Below are 20491 nucleotides of genomic sequence, written 5' to 3' on the forward strand. Positions count from 1 at the left end.
TTATAATGAACACTCAAAATACAATAAGAAAACGAACAATCCATTTTTTAAATGATCAAAAAGTTTTGACTGACTCAATAATAAAAAGACAACCTAATTTAAAAAATGGGGTCTTTCAGCTGAAACTGTCATCTTCCAGTAATTTGTGAAAAAGACCAACACAAAAGAAAAGAGAAGAGGCACCTGCTATACATTCTCTAGACTTTTTAGAAAATATGGGGTTGTTCCTTAGGTCACATACATGGGAATTTACAAAAAAGTGATATTGTAGACAGCAAGGGAATTGGCACTATTTAAAAAAGAAACGTCCCACAAATGTTACAAAAACTGGGAGTCTACAATGTTACCCAGCATGCTGTTGGCATTGTTGAAAACAAACGAATTAAGGGCAAGATTCTTGCCAAGATAATTAATGTACTTATTGAGGATATTAAGCACTCTAAGAATCAAGATAGCTCCCTGAAATGAGTGAAGGAAATATGATCAGAAAAAGAAGGAAGCCAAAGGGAAAGGAACGTGGGTTTTACTGAAGTACCAGCCTGCTCCATCCAGAGAAGCAAACTTTGTGAGAACCAGTGAGCTGGAACCCATTCCCTATGAAATCATGCCATAATCGGTGTAAAAATAAATAAATAAAAGACCTCCGGATTGTAATTTTAATTAATTAATTTAAAATGGGTAAAATATTTGAATACACACTTCTCCAAAGAAGATGTACACCTGACAAATAACCACATGAAACAACTGTCAGCATCATTAGTCATTAGAGAAATGCAAATTAAAACCATAATGAGATGCCACTGCACACTATCGGAATTGCTAAAATTAAAAAAAATATGACCATATAAGTGTTGGTGAGAATGTGGAGGAACTAGAACTCTCACATACTAGTGGTTGGAATATAAGATAGAAGAACTGCTTTGCAAAACAGTATAGCTCTTTCTTTACAAGTGAAACATATACCTACCATATTACCCCGTCGTTCCAGTCCTGGGTATTAACTAAGAAAAAGAATGCATATGTTCACATAGAAATTTGTATGTAAATGTTCATAATGGCTTTATTTATAACAGCCCAAAACTGGAACGCATCCAAATAACTATCAACAGATGGAATGGATGAACAAATTATGGTATAATTGTACAACTGAATACTTATCAGCAATAAAAGGAAAAAAAATGATCACACAAGAACATGGATGGATTGCAAAATAATCATGGTTGAGTGAAATAAATCAGACAAAAAGAAGAGTACATACTGTATGATTCCATTTATATAAAATTCTAGAAAATGCAAACTAAGAAAGCAGCTCAGCAGCAGTATGGAGATAGAGCAGGTGGAAGAGGCAGGAGTGGGGCTTACAAAGGGGCACGAGGGAATTTGGGGGCATGACAGATATCTTCATAACCTTGATCATGGTGATGATTTCATCAGTGTTACTTTTCAAATTATCAAAACATACAAAATTATACACTTAAAATATAGATAATTTACTGTATGTCAATTATACCACAATAGAACTATACATTAGAAAAAGAACAAGCTATTGATACACATAACATCATGGATGAATGTCAAATGCATTATGCCAAGAGAAAGAAGACAGACTCAAAAGATGACATACTACAGTATATGATTCCATTTATACAAAGTTTTGGAATTGGCAAAACTATAGGCAAAGAAGACATCTGTCAGTGCCAGGAGCTGAAGGTGGGGTGAGAGGGAATTCTGAGGTGATGACATTGTTCTATGTTTTATTGAGGTTGTAGTAAGTGTACGTATTTGTTAAACTCATAGAATTACATAAACTAAAGAGATTAATTTTACTACATGTAAATTGTATCTCAGCTTTTAAAAGCTTCATTCTTAGTGTCAAAAGAAAAGAAGCAAAAGGAGGAGAAGTATAAAGATGAGGAAGAGAACAACCATCACCATCTACCATGGAGGCTAGAATGGAAGGCCCCAAAATATAGGGATTTCAGAAAAATAAAAGGGATAGAATGGGGAAGAGTCAATCATTACAGAGATAATGACTGAGAATCTTCCAGAACTGAAGAAAGACATGATAATTGAAGATTATTGTGAATTCAGAGCTGGAAAAATAAAAACAAACTCATATCAGAACAAGTAATAATTCAGTAACATAATACCTTGGACAAAAGAAAACTTGAGAAGCTAACTTAGAAAACAAGTGCAGCAAGTATAAAGGTAAAAATGAATTAATTAATCTGACAGCAGACATCTCAACAACAGTAAATGCCAGAATTCAATGGCATCATAAAAGGGCTGACAGAAATAACTGTCCACCTAAAATTCTATACCCATATAGAATTTCAAGAGTGAAAGTGAAATAAAACCATTTCCAGGCATATAAGGCAAACAGATGATTACACATAGACCATCACTGTAATAACTACCAAAGCAGGTACTTCTTCAAGATTGAACCTAGAATGAAAAAAGCAGGATTCCAAAAAGAATGGCGATAATTATGGCACTGGAATACAAACCATGTGACAAAATTTCATAATATATACACACACATATTCAAAAATGACTGTACATAAACACTGGTGAATATGAATAAGGTCTATAGTTTAACTGATAATATTGTACCAATACCAATTCTCTGGCTGTGAAAATGCACTATGTTAAGGTAAGATGTTATTACTGAGAAAACCTAAGTGATGAGTACAATGGAATTCTGTGCTATTTTGCAACTTTTTATATTTCTTAAATTATTTCAAAACTAAGTTTAAAAAAAGGGAATCACAGGGCTTCCCTGGTGGCGCAGTGGTTGAGAGTCCGCCTGCCAATGCAGGGGACGCGGGTTCGTGCCCTGGTCCGGGAGGATCCCACATGCCGCGGAGCGGCTGGGCCCGTGAGCCATGGCTGCTGGGCCTGCGCGTCCGGAGCCTGTGCTCTACAACGGGAGAGGCCACAGCAGTAGGAGGCCCGCGTACCGCAAAAAAAAAAAAAAAAAAAGAGAATTATAAAGAATCTGGGAAATATATCAGGAAATCCTAATAAGTATTAACTAAATATAATAATGATAAGAACACAATAACACAAAACCTATTTGGAGGGAACTGAAAAGCCAAATGACAAACAGATTGAAAAAGATAGGTTAGTGTTAAAGGGCTAAGATTCTTGTGTTATTCAGAAGATTATATACAAAGATTAAATTAAGACATTATACAACATTAGCTACAAATGCTAAAAGTTAACAAAAATCATTAAAACAATAAAAACAGAATATAAAAATGTACAAAATAGTAGAAGAGAAAAAGAAAAGAAGAAGAAAAAGCACAATCAAGAAAATGGATTTTGAGAAAAGGAAAAAATGCAAAAAAAAAAAAAAAGAAACAAAAAAGAGGATAGTAAGTAGGAAGAAAATAAGATGGTAAATTTCAATGTGAATATATGTCATAATATATTAAGTGTATAAATGTAACAAACTCCACTACTGCATTTCATATAAAGGCTGTTTATAATATACCAACTAAAATCAAAGAAAGGTTGAAAATAAGGGATGAAAAATAGTAATAGGTAAGTCTAACTTTCAAAGAGCAAGTTGATATATAGCAATATAAGAATGAGAATAGAATTTAAGATACAATTATTAATGATAAAAAGAAAATACACCAAGAAGATATAACTATGTTGAACATTATGCATTTAGTCACTGCCTCAGAGTATATAAAGCAGAAGTCTCAACAATCAAAGAGAAAGCCATGACATATTAGAAAACCTTAGTTTGCCTCTCATAGAAAATGAATTATCAAGCAGAGAAAAAATTTTAAAACCCAGTAAGTATAAAGATGATTTGAAACAGCACAATTAAAAAGTTTTTTCTAAAAACAAAGAAAAAAACATACTGTATCACATTAATCGAAGTATGCGTATCAAGCATACATTTTTACGAAAAAATGGCTTCCTTTCTGGTTCCAACATTTAAGAGTCTAAATCAGAGACAAAGCTTTCCCAATAAGTAATAAAATTGGAAAATAACTTTTACAGCAACAAAAATAAATCATATAACTGAAAACTAAAGACCATGATTTGTTCATGATTTAAATAAGAAATCGTGCTGGAAGTTTCTAATTTTTTAAACTGAATATCAGCTATATCTTAAAAACTGGAGAATGTAGATGAAATGATATATAAGGGAGAAAGTTTTTACTTTAAAAGCATATTAGGAAAATAAGAAAAATTGAAAATTAATAAACAAAGCATTAGACTCCAGAAAGGTAGAATTAACAAACACATAGCAAAGGTGAAGAGAGTAGCAAAGAGGAACAGAGCATAAGTTAAGGATAATAAACACAAGGAAATATAGGGATCTCAACAGGACGACAAGTTATATTTTTAAATTACTAATAAAATAGAAAAACCTCTGAGAAGACTGCTCATAAAAAAGAAAAAGGAAAAACAAACTTAGAATTAGAAGGGTATACATATGTATAAAGTATAAATATTTAAAATTATATATAATTCTAGATATGGCACAGGGATGTAGCCATGTGTAGTAAAAATATGTGATACACACCAGCTTTCAGTGCAGAGGTTGTTCTCCGCAGAAAGGGAGATGGGGATTGCACCTGTATATACAGCGGTTTATTTCATAAGAGAAACAAAATATTCATGTTTATTTCCAGTGGTGGGCAAACGGTTGTTTGTCACCTTCTTCTGTCTTTGTTTTTGAACTATATTTTTAAATAAAAATATTTTATATACTAAATTATAAATTTGCCTTCTGAAGACTTTTCCCAGAGAATATTTTTAAAATTATTTCTTACATGAGGCAGCAATGCAAACTGAAATATTTCATTTGTGATATGGCTCATAAATCTGCATTCCAAATAAATACTTCTGGTACTTCTCCTGTAGGTGACACGGATCACTGGGCATTTGAAAGCAATAGATATGGATACATTTTAGTTCTTCCTCTCTCAATTACCAAGGAGATGACATTGGCAAGTCATTAAAACCACATTCCAAAATTTTTGCATCTTTAAAATAAGGATATTCAAAGCTATCTCAAATAATTAAATGAGATACTGTTGTAGCATTCAAAATTCCTGTAAAATGTAAAGTATTATGGCTGCTCATAATATTTCCTTATATGTGACTAGATTTAAATGGTGCTAAAGTTTAACGTCAGAACACAAATTCAATTTACTCGCTACTTTGGGGTTCCTCTTTCTTGCTGAGCCACTTTTTCAAAGGCTTCCATGAAACAGCTACTACGGTTGCTACGACGAGAACAGGTAAAGCAATGTAGATACCCAAAAGCCACCACTTCTTCCCAGCCTTCTCAAAACCTCTTTCCTTGATTAAACCTAAAAATAAAAATACATTAAAAAATCAGAGTAAAAAAATTAAGCTGTCTACTTTCACTTTCAAGTTACAGCAAACTGATTACAATGTTCTTAATTTTTATTGTTATTCAAGGAACATGGAAAATAATAATAGAATCATAATACTTGAGACTATCTCTATAAACTCTCATTCTAAAAGAATAGAAACTAAGTTCCAGAAAGTTCCAATGTATTCTACATTATACAGCAGCTACAGCAAAATCCCACTATAAGTGGGACACCAAAACTTCAATGATATATAATCTGTTTGTAAGGTTATCCAACAAACTTGCATTGTTACAAGGTGCATTATCACAGAATTCCACTATATCTGTGCATATCCTGTTTTTATTTATTAGACTGTTGGCTCTTTTACATTTAGGGATCTGTTTTTACATACGGAGTCACTGCAGTGCTACTAAAACGTCACTGCCATAAAAAATAGGAGTCTTGATTCCTAATCCTAATTCTGCCGCTAGTTAGCACTGGGTATTCTTTAAATTCCATGAGGAGTGGGACTTTGTTTTGTTTACTGTACATGCCTAGTGCCATATGATGAGCACCTGGTATATATTAGTAATTCAATAAATATTTGCTGAATCAATTAATGAATGACGAAAACTAAAGTCATGGTGAACAAACAGAATATCGTTTTAGCCCCTTCTGTCATCTCTTTAGCAGCAATTAATGGATTTTTATCATTTAAACTATAAATGCCAGACTAAAAACTTATCTTCTATTTCCTTTATTTCTTCTATAACAGACACATATTAACAGTGCTGGACACAGGGTGTGTTGCTTATATAGAGCTGAGACCACAGGATCAGGCATAAAAGGGGGAAAAGGTTGAAAGACAGTTTAAAGGAGAAAGTCAGACATAAGTAAATAAAAATTTTAAAAGATACCCTCAGCTTCAATCATATTCAAAATTAATATTAGGACAAAAAGCAAGATTAAGAAAGCATATTTGGTGTCTATTTCTTGAGGCAGCCTATTTACCTTTTAATTACAAATACTGGTTTCTTTCAAAGTGGCAAAAATCGAACTTTGTCTTTGTGAAGGTAAGCAATTTGAGAATTTTATTAACTGGATATAAGAAGAGATAGATACTTGCCCTGTCCCCCAGGCAATCTGGAAGATATTCTGGAGCGCGCTTGGCAATCTGGAGGGCTGTAGCCACTAGAACAGTTGCATGTCATCTCAGAAGTGCACACCTAGAATCATTTTTTTAATTCAAATGGTCACTTAAAAATATGTTCTCATAGAAAATAAAATTATCAGATGGATCATCAAGCTTACTTTTGTATTTTCATCTAGTGTAATTTTATTTGATTTATTTAGAGAATTCTACAAATTGAATGCTTGGTTTTTTAGCCTAAAGTGCACACACGCACACACACACGCTAAAAAGCAGCTGTAAAGTGAGGCTCACAATATTTGCACCTGGAAAATTTAACACCTTCAAATGTTCACCTGAAAATTTAGTGTGCAATTTCAGAAACACCTACATAAATTCTAATGAAAATGAGACCATTCCAGTGGTGTGTTAGAGCCAGCCAGTATCAGCTCCCAGGGCTGAGTGTGTAACATCTCTTCCCATCTCCAAGTTCTGTGACATCATGGGGTAGTTTGAAGTATTTGTACTTACAAATGAGGATTTTACCCTTCCTCACACTAGTTGGTAAACATTTACTAGCATAATACTGCCCTTGACCAGGATCAGGTTTGTTTAATTTATTAGCTTTTGTTTGTTTGATTTTTAAGCAAAGGTTTTTTTGTATTCCAAGAGGGCATCAGATAATTAATTTCTGTAATTAATTAATTAATAATAGCAAACTACTTTATGGTGCTTACTATGTGTGAGTCTCTATTCTGAGCACTTTATATAGATTCACTCATCAAATCCTCACAGTAGCCCTACAAGGTTGGAACTATTATTATTCCTACTTTACAGATGAATAAACTGAGGCATAGACATTTAACTTGCCAAAGGTCACATGGCTAGTAAGTGATGGAGACAGGATTTAAACTGAAGCTATCTGGTTTCACAGTCTCTGCCCTTGACCACTATGCTATGCTACTTCTCAAAATAATATAAAACATCTCTCAATTTCTAAGATCTCAATTTAAGAACATGAATCTAATTTCTTTATTCCATGGCTTAAATGTACAGGAAAAAAGTATTCTGTTTGGGGTATCCATTGCCTTAGCTCTATCACATCACATCACCTTCATGTTGTTGTGTGTGTATGTGTATGCCTACTGTGAAATACCTCACAGAAGTATTTCATCCTTCTCAGGAGACACCATGTTGTCACTTTGTCATAATATTGTGTTGTTACTTTTGGATCACTTGGTTAAGGTGCTGTCTTCCAAGTTTTTTCCACTGTAAGTTACCATGCCTCCATTTGTAATTGATAAGCAATTTGTGAGGAGATATTTGTGAGATTATGAAAGTATCTGGGTCCTTGTAAAACTTTCACCCACTAGTTTTAGCATCCATTGATAATTATTTAACTCCATTATTCCTTCTATATTGTTTATACTATAAAAAAGAGTTTCCCCATATCTCCATTTATCTATTCAGTTACTGTTATTGGTAAACATATTACTGATATAGTCAAAGGAGCTTTGACAAGGGTGCCAAGACCACTCAATGGGGAAAGAATCACTTCAGCAAATGGTGCTCGGAAAACTAGATACCCAATGCAAAAGAATGAAGTTGGACCCTTATCTCACACCATATATGAAGATTAACTCAAAATGGATTAAATACCTAAATGTAAGACCTAAGACTATAAAACTCCAAGAAGAAAACATAGGGGGAAAGCTTCGTAACATTGGACTTCACAATGATATCTTGGATATGACACTAAAAGCACAAGCAACAAAAGTAAAAATAGACAAATGGCTATACAACGAACTTAAAAACATTTGTGCATCAAAGGAAACAATCAATAGAGTGAAAAGGCAACCTATAGAACAGAAAACTTGCAAACCATATATCTGATAAACGGTTAATATCCAGAATATACAACGAAATCCTACAAGTCAACAAAAAAAAATCAAATAACCTAACTTTAAAATGGGCAAAGGACTTGAGTAGATATTTCTCCAAAGATGATATACAAATGGCCACCAAGAATATGAACCGATGCTCAACACCATTAATCATAAGAGAAATGCAAATGAAAATCACAGCAATAGAAACAACTTTGCCTAAATATGCTATAAATGCCAGAATACATTATTATTGTGTTTACTGTAAAAAGTCCATTGTCTTCTTAAAAGTTTAAATGAAATACACTATTTTATATTTATCCACACCTTTTTCATTTCCAGCACTCTTCATTGCTTTGTGTAGATCCACATTTCCATATGACATTTTTTTCCTTCCATCTGAATATAGTTTAATATTTCCTTTAGTGCATATCTTCTAGCAACAAGTTCTCTCAGATGTTTATATCTGAAACAATTCTTTTATATCCTTAATTTCTGAAATACTTTCATTGGATATAGAACACTAAATGAGTTTTTTTCTCACACTTAAATGACGTCATTTAATTTTTTCTGTCTTACATATTTTCTGATAAGAAAATACCTTATCGTTGTTCCTCCAGATGCAATGTATCTTTCTCCTCCGACTACATTTAAAATATTCCCTTTATTAGGGAAAGCAAGTACAGCAAAATGTTAATCACTGGTAAATCTAAGTGAAGGGTATGTGGATGTTCATTGTAATAGTCTTCAGTGTTTCTGTAGCTTTGAAATTGTTAGGGGAAAAAATGGGGACAAAAGAACATCATATTTTGCTTTCATGTTTGTTTCGGAATGAATAGGATTGACTGAACACCAATAATTTATCTTTTTATAACTAAAGCAACCACCTCTTTTATTAATTGGATGTTACCTGTTTCAATCAACCTTGGTTGAGTAGAAATCATAGTATAGATATGGATTTTAGGCCTCAAATCTCTGCTCTTGGTCCTTGGTATATTTTTTATTGTCATTTATTATTGTGACAAGCCAAAGTTGAGCATTTGTTCTTGTGTTCAACATTGTTTGTGGGCATTTGAGACTACCTTTATGAATACATCGGTGTAGACTTAATCACTCAATGTCCCTTTTTAATGTAATACTTTAACCATCACACACATAGCTATTTCAGTAAACCTCTTTATCTGAGAAATATGGTTAAGTGGTTATGGTCTTAAGATAATAGTAATGAACATCTGCTATTTTTTTCTTCCCAGAATCTACACTATTCAGCTGGTAACAGTACCTGAAATTTTCTTGGGGGAAATGAATCCTTTATAAATCGGCAGTGTGGTTACTGCGGGACGTGACCCTGCCCAGCTTCCATGCATCACACTTTCCATGCCCAGAGGTTGGTGCATGAACCGGATCAGGCCAATTAGTCAATGTATTGGAACCCTTTAGAAAGAGAAGCTATTTGTCTCAGAGTTACTGCTGGTAGGATTTAAACTTAGAGCTGCTGAATGCCACTTTTATTACCACATGTGTGGAGAGTCTGCATGAAAGTGAATCCTAGAGGGAAGGGAGCCAAATCGGGGGATGGAGGGAGGGAGAATCCTGACAGCATCATCTGAGTCTTGGAATCTAGCCATGCTTGGGCTTTTCAGTTATGTGTATCAGTCAGTAATAATCCTTCTTCTTGATACATTATTAGTTCTTGATTATTATTTTCATTATTATATATTATATCATTATTCATTCTTAATAAATAAAAGTTGTTCTTCAGCCTAAAAAAAAACTACTCCCTTTATTGTTGATTTCAGTAATTTGATTATAAGGTGTCTTGGTATGTATCTGTGTTTTTCTGGCTTGAGATGTATTGAACTTCCTGGAACTTTGAGTTCATGCTTTGTCAAATTTTGAAAATTCCTTAAAATTTTTTCTAGCCTCCCCTCTTTCTCTTCTTCTGCAACACTAATTACACATATGCTGAACCATTTGACAGCATCTAATGGGTCACTGATTCATTTTTTTTTCAGTCTTTTTTACGTTTTTTGCTTCAGTTTGAATAGTTTCTATTGCCTTATCTTTAAGTTCACTGACATTTTCTTCTGCTGTGTCAGTTGTGCTGTTAATACCATCCAAAGAATTTTTCATTTCAGTTATGGTGTTTTCCTATTTCTATAAATTCCATGTGCTTTTTATATCTCCCAGTTCTCTTCTTACCATGTTAATGTTTTATTTTAAATCCATGGGAATATTTGTAATAGCTTTTTAAAATCCCTGTCAACTAATTATATTATTTTTAACACTTCCGGGTTTATTTCTATTGACTAAATTTTTCTCCTGGTATGGGCCACATAATTCTCCTTTGTATGTCTGTTACTTTCTAAAATGTTATGATGGATACTGTGAATATCATATTGTAGAATGTGTTGTTTTCCTTTAAAGATTGCCATATTGGTGCTGGCAGGCAGTTAAGTTACTTGCAGAACAGCTTAATCAAGGCTTGTTTTTAAACTTTGATAGGGCAGATTTAGAATATCCTTTTCTCTAAGGCTAATTTAGTGCTACTAGTAAAGCATGACTCTTCTGGGATCTCTAGTGAATGTCCCAGGTTTTCAAAAACACCCCTTCACTCTGACTGATTATAACTCAAATTAACTCCCAGCCTTCTCTAAACATTGATAATTGTTCAGCTTAACAGTTCTGTCATTCTTTCCCTGGTCTTGTGTGGTTTGATCTTCACCAATAGACCCATAAGGACCTCTATGCAAATTTCTGAACCTCTTCCTGCATATCAATGCTTCTTCCCTGGAACATTGCTTCACAGATTCCATCCACTTTAATCTCTCATAAAGCCAATCTCCTTCTCCTCAAGCTACTGAGCCTGAACTCAGTCCAGATCCCACCCAAGTCGCTGCAGTCCAAAACCTGACAATAGGAAGAGAGCCAGGGAAATCACATCTCTTTTGTTTCCCTTCTCTCAGGGAATAAAGCCCTATGCTGCCTATTGTCTAATATCTGAAAACTGTTGTTCCATACATTTCTTTCCAGCTTTCTACTTGTTTATGGCAAAACTGTGATTAAAGATCCATGTATTCTTCCATACTCCAAAAAATCCACGAACTTCTGAGAAAAGGGTAATTCTTTTAAAAACAGCGGATAGTAGCCTCACTGTTTCTCCACTGTGTCTCTCCTCATGTGAAAAAAAATACAGTGTGTACCCCTAGGGATCTAATTATGGTCTTGAATATCATCCTCTTTTCAAAAGTACCAGAGCTTCTCAGAGTGATTGATTACATAAATAGGGCTGGATAACTCAAGAAGAATCTGAGACACATTGCATCAGAGGGCAAGGTTGACTTCCAAGGTACCTAGGAAATAACCACTAATATTTTCAATTTTCCTTTAAGATCCAGTCAATATAATAAAGCAATAGAAAGAACTGAAAGTACAGCCACTAGAAATAAATGGGTAATTTTATTGCTATTTTCAAGAGATGACTGTCTACCAAAAACCTCAAAAATTTTCTATAGTTTAGTAAGTTGCCTGAATAGAAATGAATATGCAAATATCATTAACTTTGTTACACAGTAAATGTAATGAGGAAAGATCCCTAATCACACCAGTAACAAAACTATGTGATACGTATAAATAATTTTAACAAGGAAAATGCAACATCATGTGAAGAAAACATAAAACTATTCTGAAAATAACAAAGACTTGAATAAATAATCCAAAAATGGGATAATTAGAAAATCTGACATATCAATATAAATATTTGATTTTTACCAATAGCTATAAAATGCAAAAAATATTATACTGGTATGAGAATACATAGGTCAAGAAAATAAAACAGCCATTATACATATTTGACAAATGAATAATATACTTGGAACCACATCTTAGACACCAATGGGCAAAAGGCAGGAATAGATAATTTACTGATCAACACATGGTTATTAAACATATGAATATATGTTCAATTTCACTAACAGTCAAAGGAGACAATTAAAACCATAGTGAAGAACTTTCTCTTGTGTATCAAGTTGGCAAATATCAAAAATAAAATAGTACTTAGACTTGAGAGGAAGAAATGAAAGAGGCATTCTCGTATGCCTATTCCCATAGAATAAATTTATAAAACTTATTGGAAAGCATTTAAAAGTTTTAGGTTAATATCTTAAAGGGGATTACCCCCTTACACTCTATAATTCTAGTTTGGGGAATCTATCCTATAGAATTAGCAAGAATGCTTAAAATTATTCATGTACAAGTTTGTTCATCAAAGCAAATTTTGATAATAATGAAGAATCAAATATCACATGATATTTAACATAACAGAATGGTTAAAATAAAGAAGTTACAGTCATCTCTCAGTATCCAATGGGGATTGGTTCCAGGACCCCTGTAGATATCAAAGTTCTTTATATAAACTGCATAGTAGTTGGCCCTCCATATCTGCAGGTTCCACATCCATGGATATGGAGGGCCAATTGTAAATAATATTGTTTCTTATAATGGTTTTTAGGCAATATTTAAAGCATGGAAAAGTTCTTAAGAGAGAAATGCGTGGGATTAAAAAAGCAAGCTATTTCCCTTTATATATAGTACCATGTCTGCTTCGTTGAATCAGTGACTCAATGAATAAATTTGCATACCCACACAAATAAACACATTTGATGAATGAATGAATAAGTGAATTTATACATATGTACACGTGTACATACATTGACAAAGAAACAAAGCTTGCAGGAGAAGAGTTAACTCTGTATTGTAAAAAAAATATGGTTAATTTTTTTCTTTCTACTTTAGATTTCTAAATTTTCAAAGTCTTCAATGATGAGTAAGTACTACTTATTTTACGGGGAAGAAAAGAATAAGCAATGTCCGTGAATTTGAAGGAGTGAGAACTTAGATTGTTAGCCGGTCAACAATTGCCCTGTTGGACAAATTTAGGCTCCAGGTAAGTTTTATTTGACATGCACAGAGTGTTCAAAGGAATATTTCTAGATCTCAAGCTCAAGATTGGGGGTAAGGGAGAGAGATGAAGTAGAGGAGGTATTTGTTTACATTGCAAGTAAATTTAAAAGTGTTTGGGCATTCTGGGAAAGAAATATGGCTTTAACAGATTTATATTAGAATTTTAAACATATATACCCTTCAACCAAGCAGTCACACTCCTGGTAATCTTCCCACAGAAATACAGGTGCCAGCATGCAATGACATATGCACAAAAAAATACTTATTAAACCTATATCTACTGACTCGGAAGGATTTAAGTAAAATATTGTTGAATGAAAAAGACATAGAAAAGTGCAATACCACCTATATCTATCTAATATCCATCCATAGACAGATATTCATTCAGCAAAGATTTGAGTTCCTACTATGTGCCCAGCAGAGCTCTGAGCTCTTGCTAATATCAAAGAATATATGTATATATATATTTCTGTACATGACTAAATGAGTCTAGAATAAAAAAAACAGTAACGAAACATGGTTTCAAAATATACATTTATACATTTATATGTATACATGTATACATTTATACATTTTTGAAATATACATTTTCAAAATATACATTTTGAAACATATATTTTGAAATATATGAAATATACAAACAGCTCATAAAACTAAATATTGAAAGTTTATAGCAATACAGTCATACAGCAGGGAAAAGAAATCTCAAGTAAGCAACCTAATCTTACACCTAAAGCAACTAGAGAAAGGAGAAGAAACAAAACCCAAAGTTAGTAGAAAGAAATAAATCATAAAGATCAGAGCAGAAATAAATGAAATCAGAACAAAGAGACAATAGAAAACATCTATGAAACTAAAAGCTGGTTCTTTGAAAAGATAAACAAAATTGATAAACCTTTAGCCAGACTCATCAAGGAAAAGTAAAAAAAAAAGGAGAGGTCTCAAATCAATAAAATTAGAAAAGAAAAAGAAGTTACAACTGACACCACAGAAATACAAAGGATCATAAGAGACTATACAGGCCAATAAAATGGAAAACCTAGAAGAAATGGACAAGACTGTACCAGGAAGAAATAGAAAATATGAACAGACCAATCACAAGTTCTAAAATTGAAACTGTAAGTAAAAAACTCCCAACAAATAGAAGTCCAGGACCAGATGGCTTCACAGGCAAATTCTACCAAACATTTAGAGATGAGTCAACCCCTATTCTCTGAAACTCTTCCAGAAAACTGCAGAGGAAGGAAGACTCCCAAACTCATTCTGTGAGGGCACCATCACCCCAATACCAAAACCAGACAAAGATATCACATAAAAAGAAAATTACAGGTCAATATCACTGATGAACATGGATGCAAAAATCCTCAATAAAATACTAGTAAATCGAATCCAACAAAACATTCAAAGAATCATATACCATGATCAAGTGGGATATATCCCAGGGATGCAAGGATTTTTCAGTATCCACAAATCAATCAGTGTGATACACCACATTAGCAAATTGAAGAATAGAAACTATATGATCATCTCAATAGATCCAGAAAAAGCCTTTGACAAAATTCAACACCTAGTTATGATAAAAACTCTTCAGGATGTGGGCATAGAGGGAATATACCTGAACATAACAAAGGCAATATATGACAAGCCCACAGCTAACATCATACTCAACGGTGAAAAGCTGAAAGCATTTCCTCTAAGGTCAGGAATAAGACAAGGATGTCCACTCTCACCACTATTATTCAACATAGTTTTGGAAGTCCTAACCATAGCAATCAGAGAAGAAAATGAAATAAAAGGAATACAAATTGGAAGAGAAGAAGTAAAACTGTCATTATTTGCAGATGATATGGTACCATACATAGAAAATCCTAAAGGTGCTACCAGAAAACTACTAGAGTTCATCAATGAATTCAGTAAAGCTGAAGGATATAAAATTAATACATAGAAATCTGTTGTATTTCTATACACTAACAACAAAAGACCAGAAAGAGAAAATAAGGAAACAATTCCATTAACCATCACATCAAAAAGAATAAAATACCTGGGAGTAAACCTACCTAAGGAGGCAAAAGACCTGTACTCCAAAAACTGTAAGATGCTGATGCACGATATCTAATATGACACAAACAGATGGAAAGATATACCATGTTCTTTGATCGTCAAAATGACTATACTACCCAAGGCGATCTACAGACTCAATGCAATCCCTATCAAAATACCAATGGCATGTTTTGCAGACCTAGAACAACAAAAAGAATCTTAAAATCTGTATGGAAACACAAAGAACCTAGAGAGCCAAAGCAACCTTGAAAAAGAAAAACAAAGCTGGAGGAATCAGCTCCCTGACTTCAGACTATACTATAAAGCTACAGTCATCAAAACAGTACGGTACTGGCACAAAGACAGACTTATAGATCAATGGAACAGGACAGAAAGCCCAGAAATAAACCCATGCACCTATGGTCAATTAATTTGACCAAAGAAGGCAAGATTATACAATAGAGGAAAAACAGTCTCTTCAATAAATGCTGCTGTGAAAACTGGACAGCTACATGTAAAAAAATGAAATTAGAACATTCTTTAACACCATACACAAAAATAAGCTCAAAATGGATTAGACCTAAATGTGAGAGAGGACACTGTAAAACTCTTAAAAGAAAACATGTGGAACACTCTCTGACATAAATCAAAGCAATATCTTTTTCAATCTGTCTCCCAGAGTAATGGAAATAAAACAAAAATAAACAAATGGGACCTAATTAAGCTCAAAAGCTTTTGCACAGCAAAGGACACCATAAACAAAACAAAAAGGCAACCCATAGAATGGGAGCAAATATTTGCCAATGATGTGACCAACAGGGGATTAGTCTCCAAAATTTACAAACAGCTCATGCAACTTAATATCATCAAAAGAAAACAACCCAATCAAAACATGGGCAGAAAACCTAAATAGACATTTCTCCAAAGACAACATACAGATGGCCAAGAGGCACATGAAAAGAAGTTCAACATCGCTAATTATTAGAGAAATGCAAATCAAAACTACAAAGAGACATTACCTCAAACCAGGCAAAATAGCTATGATCAAAACAATCCATAAATAATAAATGCTGCAGAGGGTGTAGAGAGAAGGGAACCCTCCTACACTGTTGGTGTCAATGTAAATTGGTGCAGCCACTATGGAGAACAGTATGGAGTTTCCTTAAAAAACTAAAAATAGAGCTACCATACGATCCTGCAATCTCACTCCTGGACATGTATCTGGAGAAAAACATGGTCTGAAAGGATACATGCACCCCAGTGTTCACTGCAGCACTATTTACAATAGCCAAGACATGGAAGCAATCTAAATGTCCATCAAAAGAGGAGTAGATAAAGAAGATGTGGTACATATATACAATGGAATATTACTCAGCCATTAAAAGGAATGACATAATGCCATTTGCAGCAACATGGATGGACCTAGAGACTGTCATGCTGAGTGAAGTAAGTCAGACAGAGAAAGAGAAATATGATATTGCTTATATGCAGAATCTAAAAAGAAACGATACAAATAAACTTATTTATAAAACAGAAACACTCACAGACTTAGAAGATGAACTTATGGTTACCGGTGGGGAAGGGTGGGGGGGAAGGGATAGTTAGGCAGTTGGGGATTGACATGTACACACTGCTATATTTAAAATGGATAACCAACAAGGACCTACTGTATAGCACAGGGAACTCTGCTCAATATTATGTAACGACCTAAATGGGAAAATAATTTGAAAAAGAATAGATACATGTATATGTGTGACTGAATCACTTTGCTGTACATCTGAAACTAACACAACAGTGTTAATCAACTATATAAAATTAAAAGTTTTAAAAAGAAAGAAAAAATACATGCAGCCCAATATTCACTGCAGCACTATTTACAATAGCAAAGACATGGAAGCAACCTAAATGTCCATCAACAGCAGAGTAGATAAAGAAGATGTGGTACACATATACAATGGAATATTCCTCAGCCATAATAAAGAATGAAATAATGCCATTTGCAGCAACATGGGTGGACCTAGGGATTATCATACTAAGTGAAGCAAGTCAGAGAGAGAAAGACAAATATCATATGATATTGCCTATATGTGGAATCTGAAAAATGGTACAAATGAACTTATTTACAAAACAGAAAGAGTCACAGATGTAGAAAACAAACTTATGGTTACCAAAGGCAAAAGGGGGTGGGGGAGGGATAAATTAAGTGTTTGGGATTAACATATACACACTACTGTATATAGAATAGATAACTAATAAGGACCTACTGTATAGTACAGGGAACTCTACTCAGTATTCTATAATAACCTATATGGGAAAAAAATCTAAAAAATAACAGATATATGTATATGTATAACTGATCCACTTTGCTGTACACCTGAAACTAACACGACATTGTAAATCGACTATACTCCAATTTTTTAAAAAATGAAAAAAAATAAAATAGGTGTGTTCTACTGTCACTTGAGATCGACAATCCAACCTTCTATCCACTGCACTTTTTACTTTTTTGGTATGGGAAATAAATTGGCCTCATTGAGAAAAAAAAAAAGTCTATTACAAAATGAGGGATAAAACCAATAGTTTTCCCTCACCCTATATATTCATAGACACACAAACTTTAGCTTAATTATCTTCCCGTAATGAACAGGTTAATGTATTTATTGGAATATTTAATACCTCTGAAAAGTGCCCAACTGTAATAATAAATTTGCTAGAGTCATCAGCAATTTAATTCTGTACAATGTCCTCTAAAACATATGGCTACAAATTTAGTAACCCAATTCAGCCCCACATTTTAAGTAGATACAACATGTTCTAGCACACAGTAGGAACCCAATAAACATTGAATAAATTAACGAATGATGCTGAAAAGTGTCCAAGAGAGGTGATTTGGGAAAACACGAATCATGTGCTTACTTACTCCATGTCCATTGCACTTTAGTGAACAACTATATGATCTGTCTGCAAGTATCCTTGATTCTACACATTCACGATTTACACAAATCTAAAGAAAAACACATACAAAAATTTTTTTCTGAGTTAGAGGAGTCCAGTTATTGTAACATTACCATCAGTAATTTTCTAACATAAGACCACAGCCATTCAATGCAGTAATTTCCATTAAGTACTGCTTCTGCTGTAACCCACAAATTTTTATATGTTGTATTTTCATTTAATTAAAAATATTTTTCAATTTCTCTTGAGATTTCTCCTTTGGCATAAGTGTTATTTAGAAATGTGCGGTGTAAGCTACAAATATTTGGGGATTTTTCCAATAAGTCTTATGTAAACTATGGACTTTGGGTGAGGATGATGTAATAGTGTAGGATTGTGGATAGTGTAGGTGTCTGCACTTCTGTGGGGTAAGTGATTATGGGAACTCCCTGTACTTTCTGCAACTTTTGATGTGAACCTAAAACTTCCCTAAAAAATAAAGTCTATTTTTTAAAATAAATTTTAAAGAAATGGGTCAGGCTTTTGGTATTCGGTTCCCCATTTAAGGAGTCTGGAAGTTGACACTCCATCCTAACAGCAAGTAAAAAGGTGAACAGACTGAAGAAGCAACAACTCTTTTAGGATCCATAAAAGAAGTGATTTGGGGGCAAACCACTGCCCCCAAATTGGAGACAGACAAGTGAACACAGGGAGTCACAGCTTACCAGAGAAAAGATTCACAAGCGGAAACCTCCTCAGGTACCCGTGCCAGCATCGGAAAGCCTGAACTGTAACTGATGTATTGCTGGAGGCTCAATACAGACACCCCTGAGAGTTAGGAACTCCAGGAGAGCCCCACAATTTTGTGAGATGTACATCCAGGAGCTCAGCCAGGTTCTCACAGTAAATATTAGAGAAAAAAATTTCTTGTATTCTGGCAGGAGGAGGGGGAAAGGAACCATTTTGAAGTAACCAGAGCACTCTGTTCTTAACAAGGCTTGCCCTCAGGAGAAACTAGTTAACTAGAGCCTAATCTGGTGATGTTTTATCAGAGCCTAACTGATCTGGGGGAAGGGAAATACCCAATTTCAGTCAGCTCTAACCTTCCATGTGTAAGAAGAGAAATACCCAACTCCAGCCCACTCCAGCCATCCTGTCCCATCTAAGGGAGGAGAAAAAATGTGAGAAACACTTGTGAAGTTCACAGTCCAGAGGCACAGGTTCACTGAAAGACTCAGACCTGTTCATAGGACTAAAGAACACTTCCCCTTCCCACAACACCTCACCACCACATTTCTAAAGGTCTATTTACAGCAGTTCTTTTATCTGGTTCATCATGTCCAGCTCTCAAGAAAACAGATAAGGTTACACTAAGAGCTAAAAAACACAATTGGAAAAACGGAGAAAGTATCAGATCCATACACGTCAGGGATACTGAAATTATCAGACCAGGAGTTTAAAACAACTATGATTAATATGCTAAGGGCTCTAATGAAGTAGACATTATGCAAGAACAGATGGGAGATGGAAGCAGAGAGACAGCAATCCTAAGAAAAAAATAAAAATAAATGCTGGAATGAAAAAAAAACCACTGTAACAAAAATGAATAAATGCCTTTAATGGGCTTATTAGTACACTGGAAATAGCTGAGGGAAGAATCTCTGAGCTAGAGGATATATCAATAGAATCCTTGAAAATGAAAAAGCAAAAAGAACAAAGACAAAAAAATAACATAGAATATCCAAGGACTGTGGGACAACTATAAAAGGTATAACATATATGTAATGGAAATGCCAGAAGAAAAAGAAAAAGGAACAGAAGAAATATTTGAAACAATAATGACTAAGGATTTCCCCAAAATTAATGTCAGACACCAAACCACAGTTCCAGGAATCTCAGAAAACAATAAGCAGGATAAATGCCAAACAAACTAACTAACTAACAAACCCCTACACTTAGGCATATTGTGTTCAAACAGAAAATCAAAGAATAAATCCTGAAAAAAGCAAAATTTTTTTAAAAAACCGTACCTATAGAGGAACAAAGATAAGAATTACATCTGACTTCTCCGCAGAAACCAGGCAGTCAGAAGAGTGGAGTAAAATATTTAAAGTATTGACAGAAAAAAATCCCCAACCTAGAATTCTATATACCACAAAATTATCCTTCAAAAGTGAAAGAGAGATAAAGACTTTTTC

At 34.0% G+C, this 20491-nt stretch overlaps 1 protein-coding gene across 1 annotated transcript in view; it reads right to left on the minus strand.

Annotated features, from left to right (window-relative positions):
- ADAM32 (ADAM metallopeptidase domain 32) overlaps positions 1–20491 on the minus strand; it is a gene marked incomplete at both ends in the record, with an annotated part of 184245 nt that overhangs the window by 21483 nt on the left and 142271 nt on the right. Inside the window, 3 exons of the mRNA XM_079726555.1 lie at positions 5286–5339; positions 6472–6571; positions 18280–18363. Of these exons, the coding sequence (XP_079582681.1) occupies positions 5286–5339; positions 6472–6571; positions 18280–18363 (238 nt within the window). The remainder of the gene's footprint in view (positions 1–5285; positions 5340–6471; positions 6572–18279; positions 18364–20491) is intronic.

Source organism: Hyperoodon ampullatus, assembly GCF_949752795.1.
Source record: "Hyperoodon ampullatus genome assembly, chromosome: 20".
NCBI lineage: Eukaryota > Metazoa > Chordata > Mammalia > Artiodactyla > Ziphiidae > Hyperoodon > Hyperoodon ampullatus.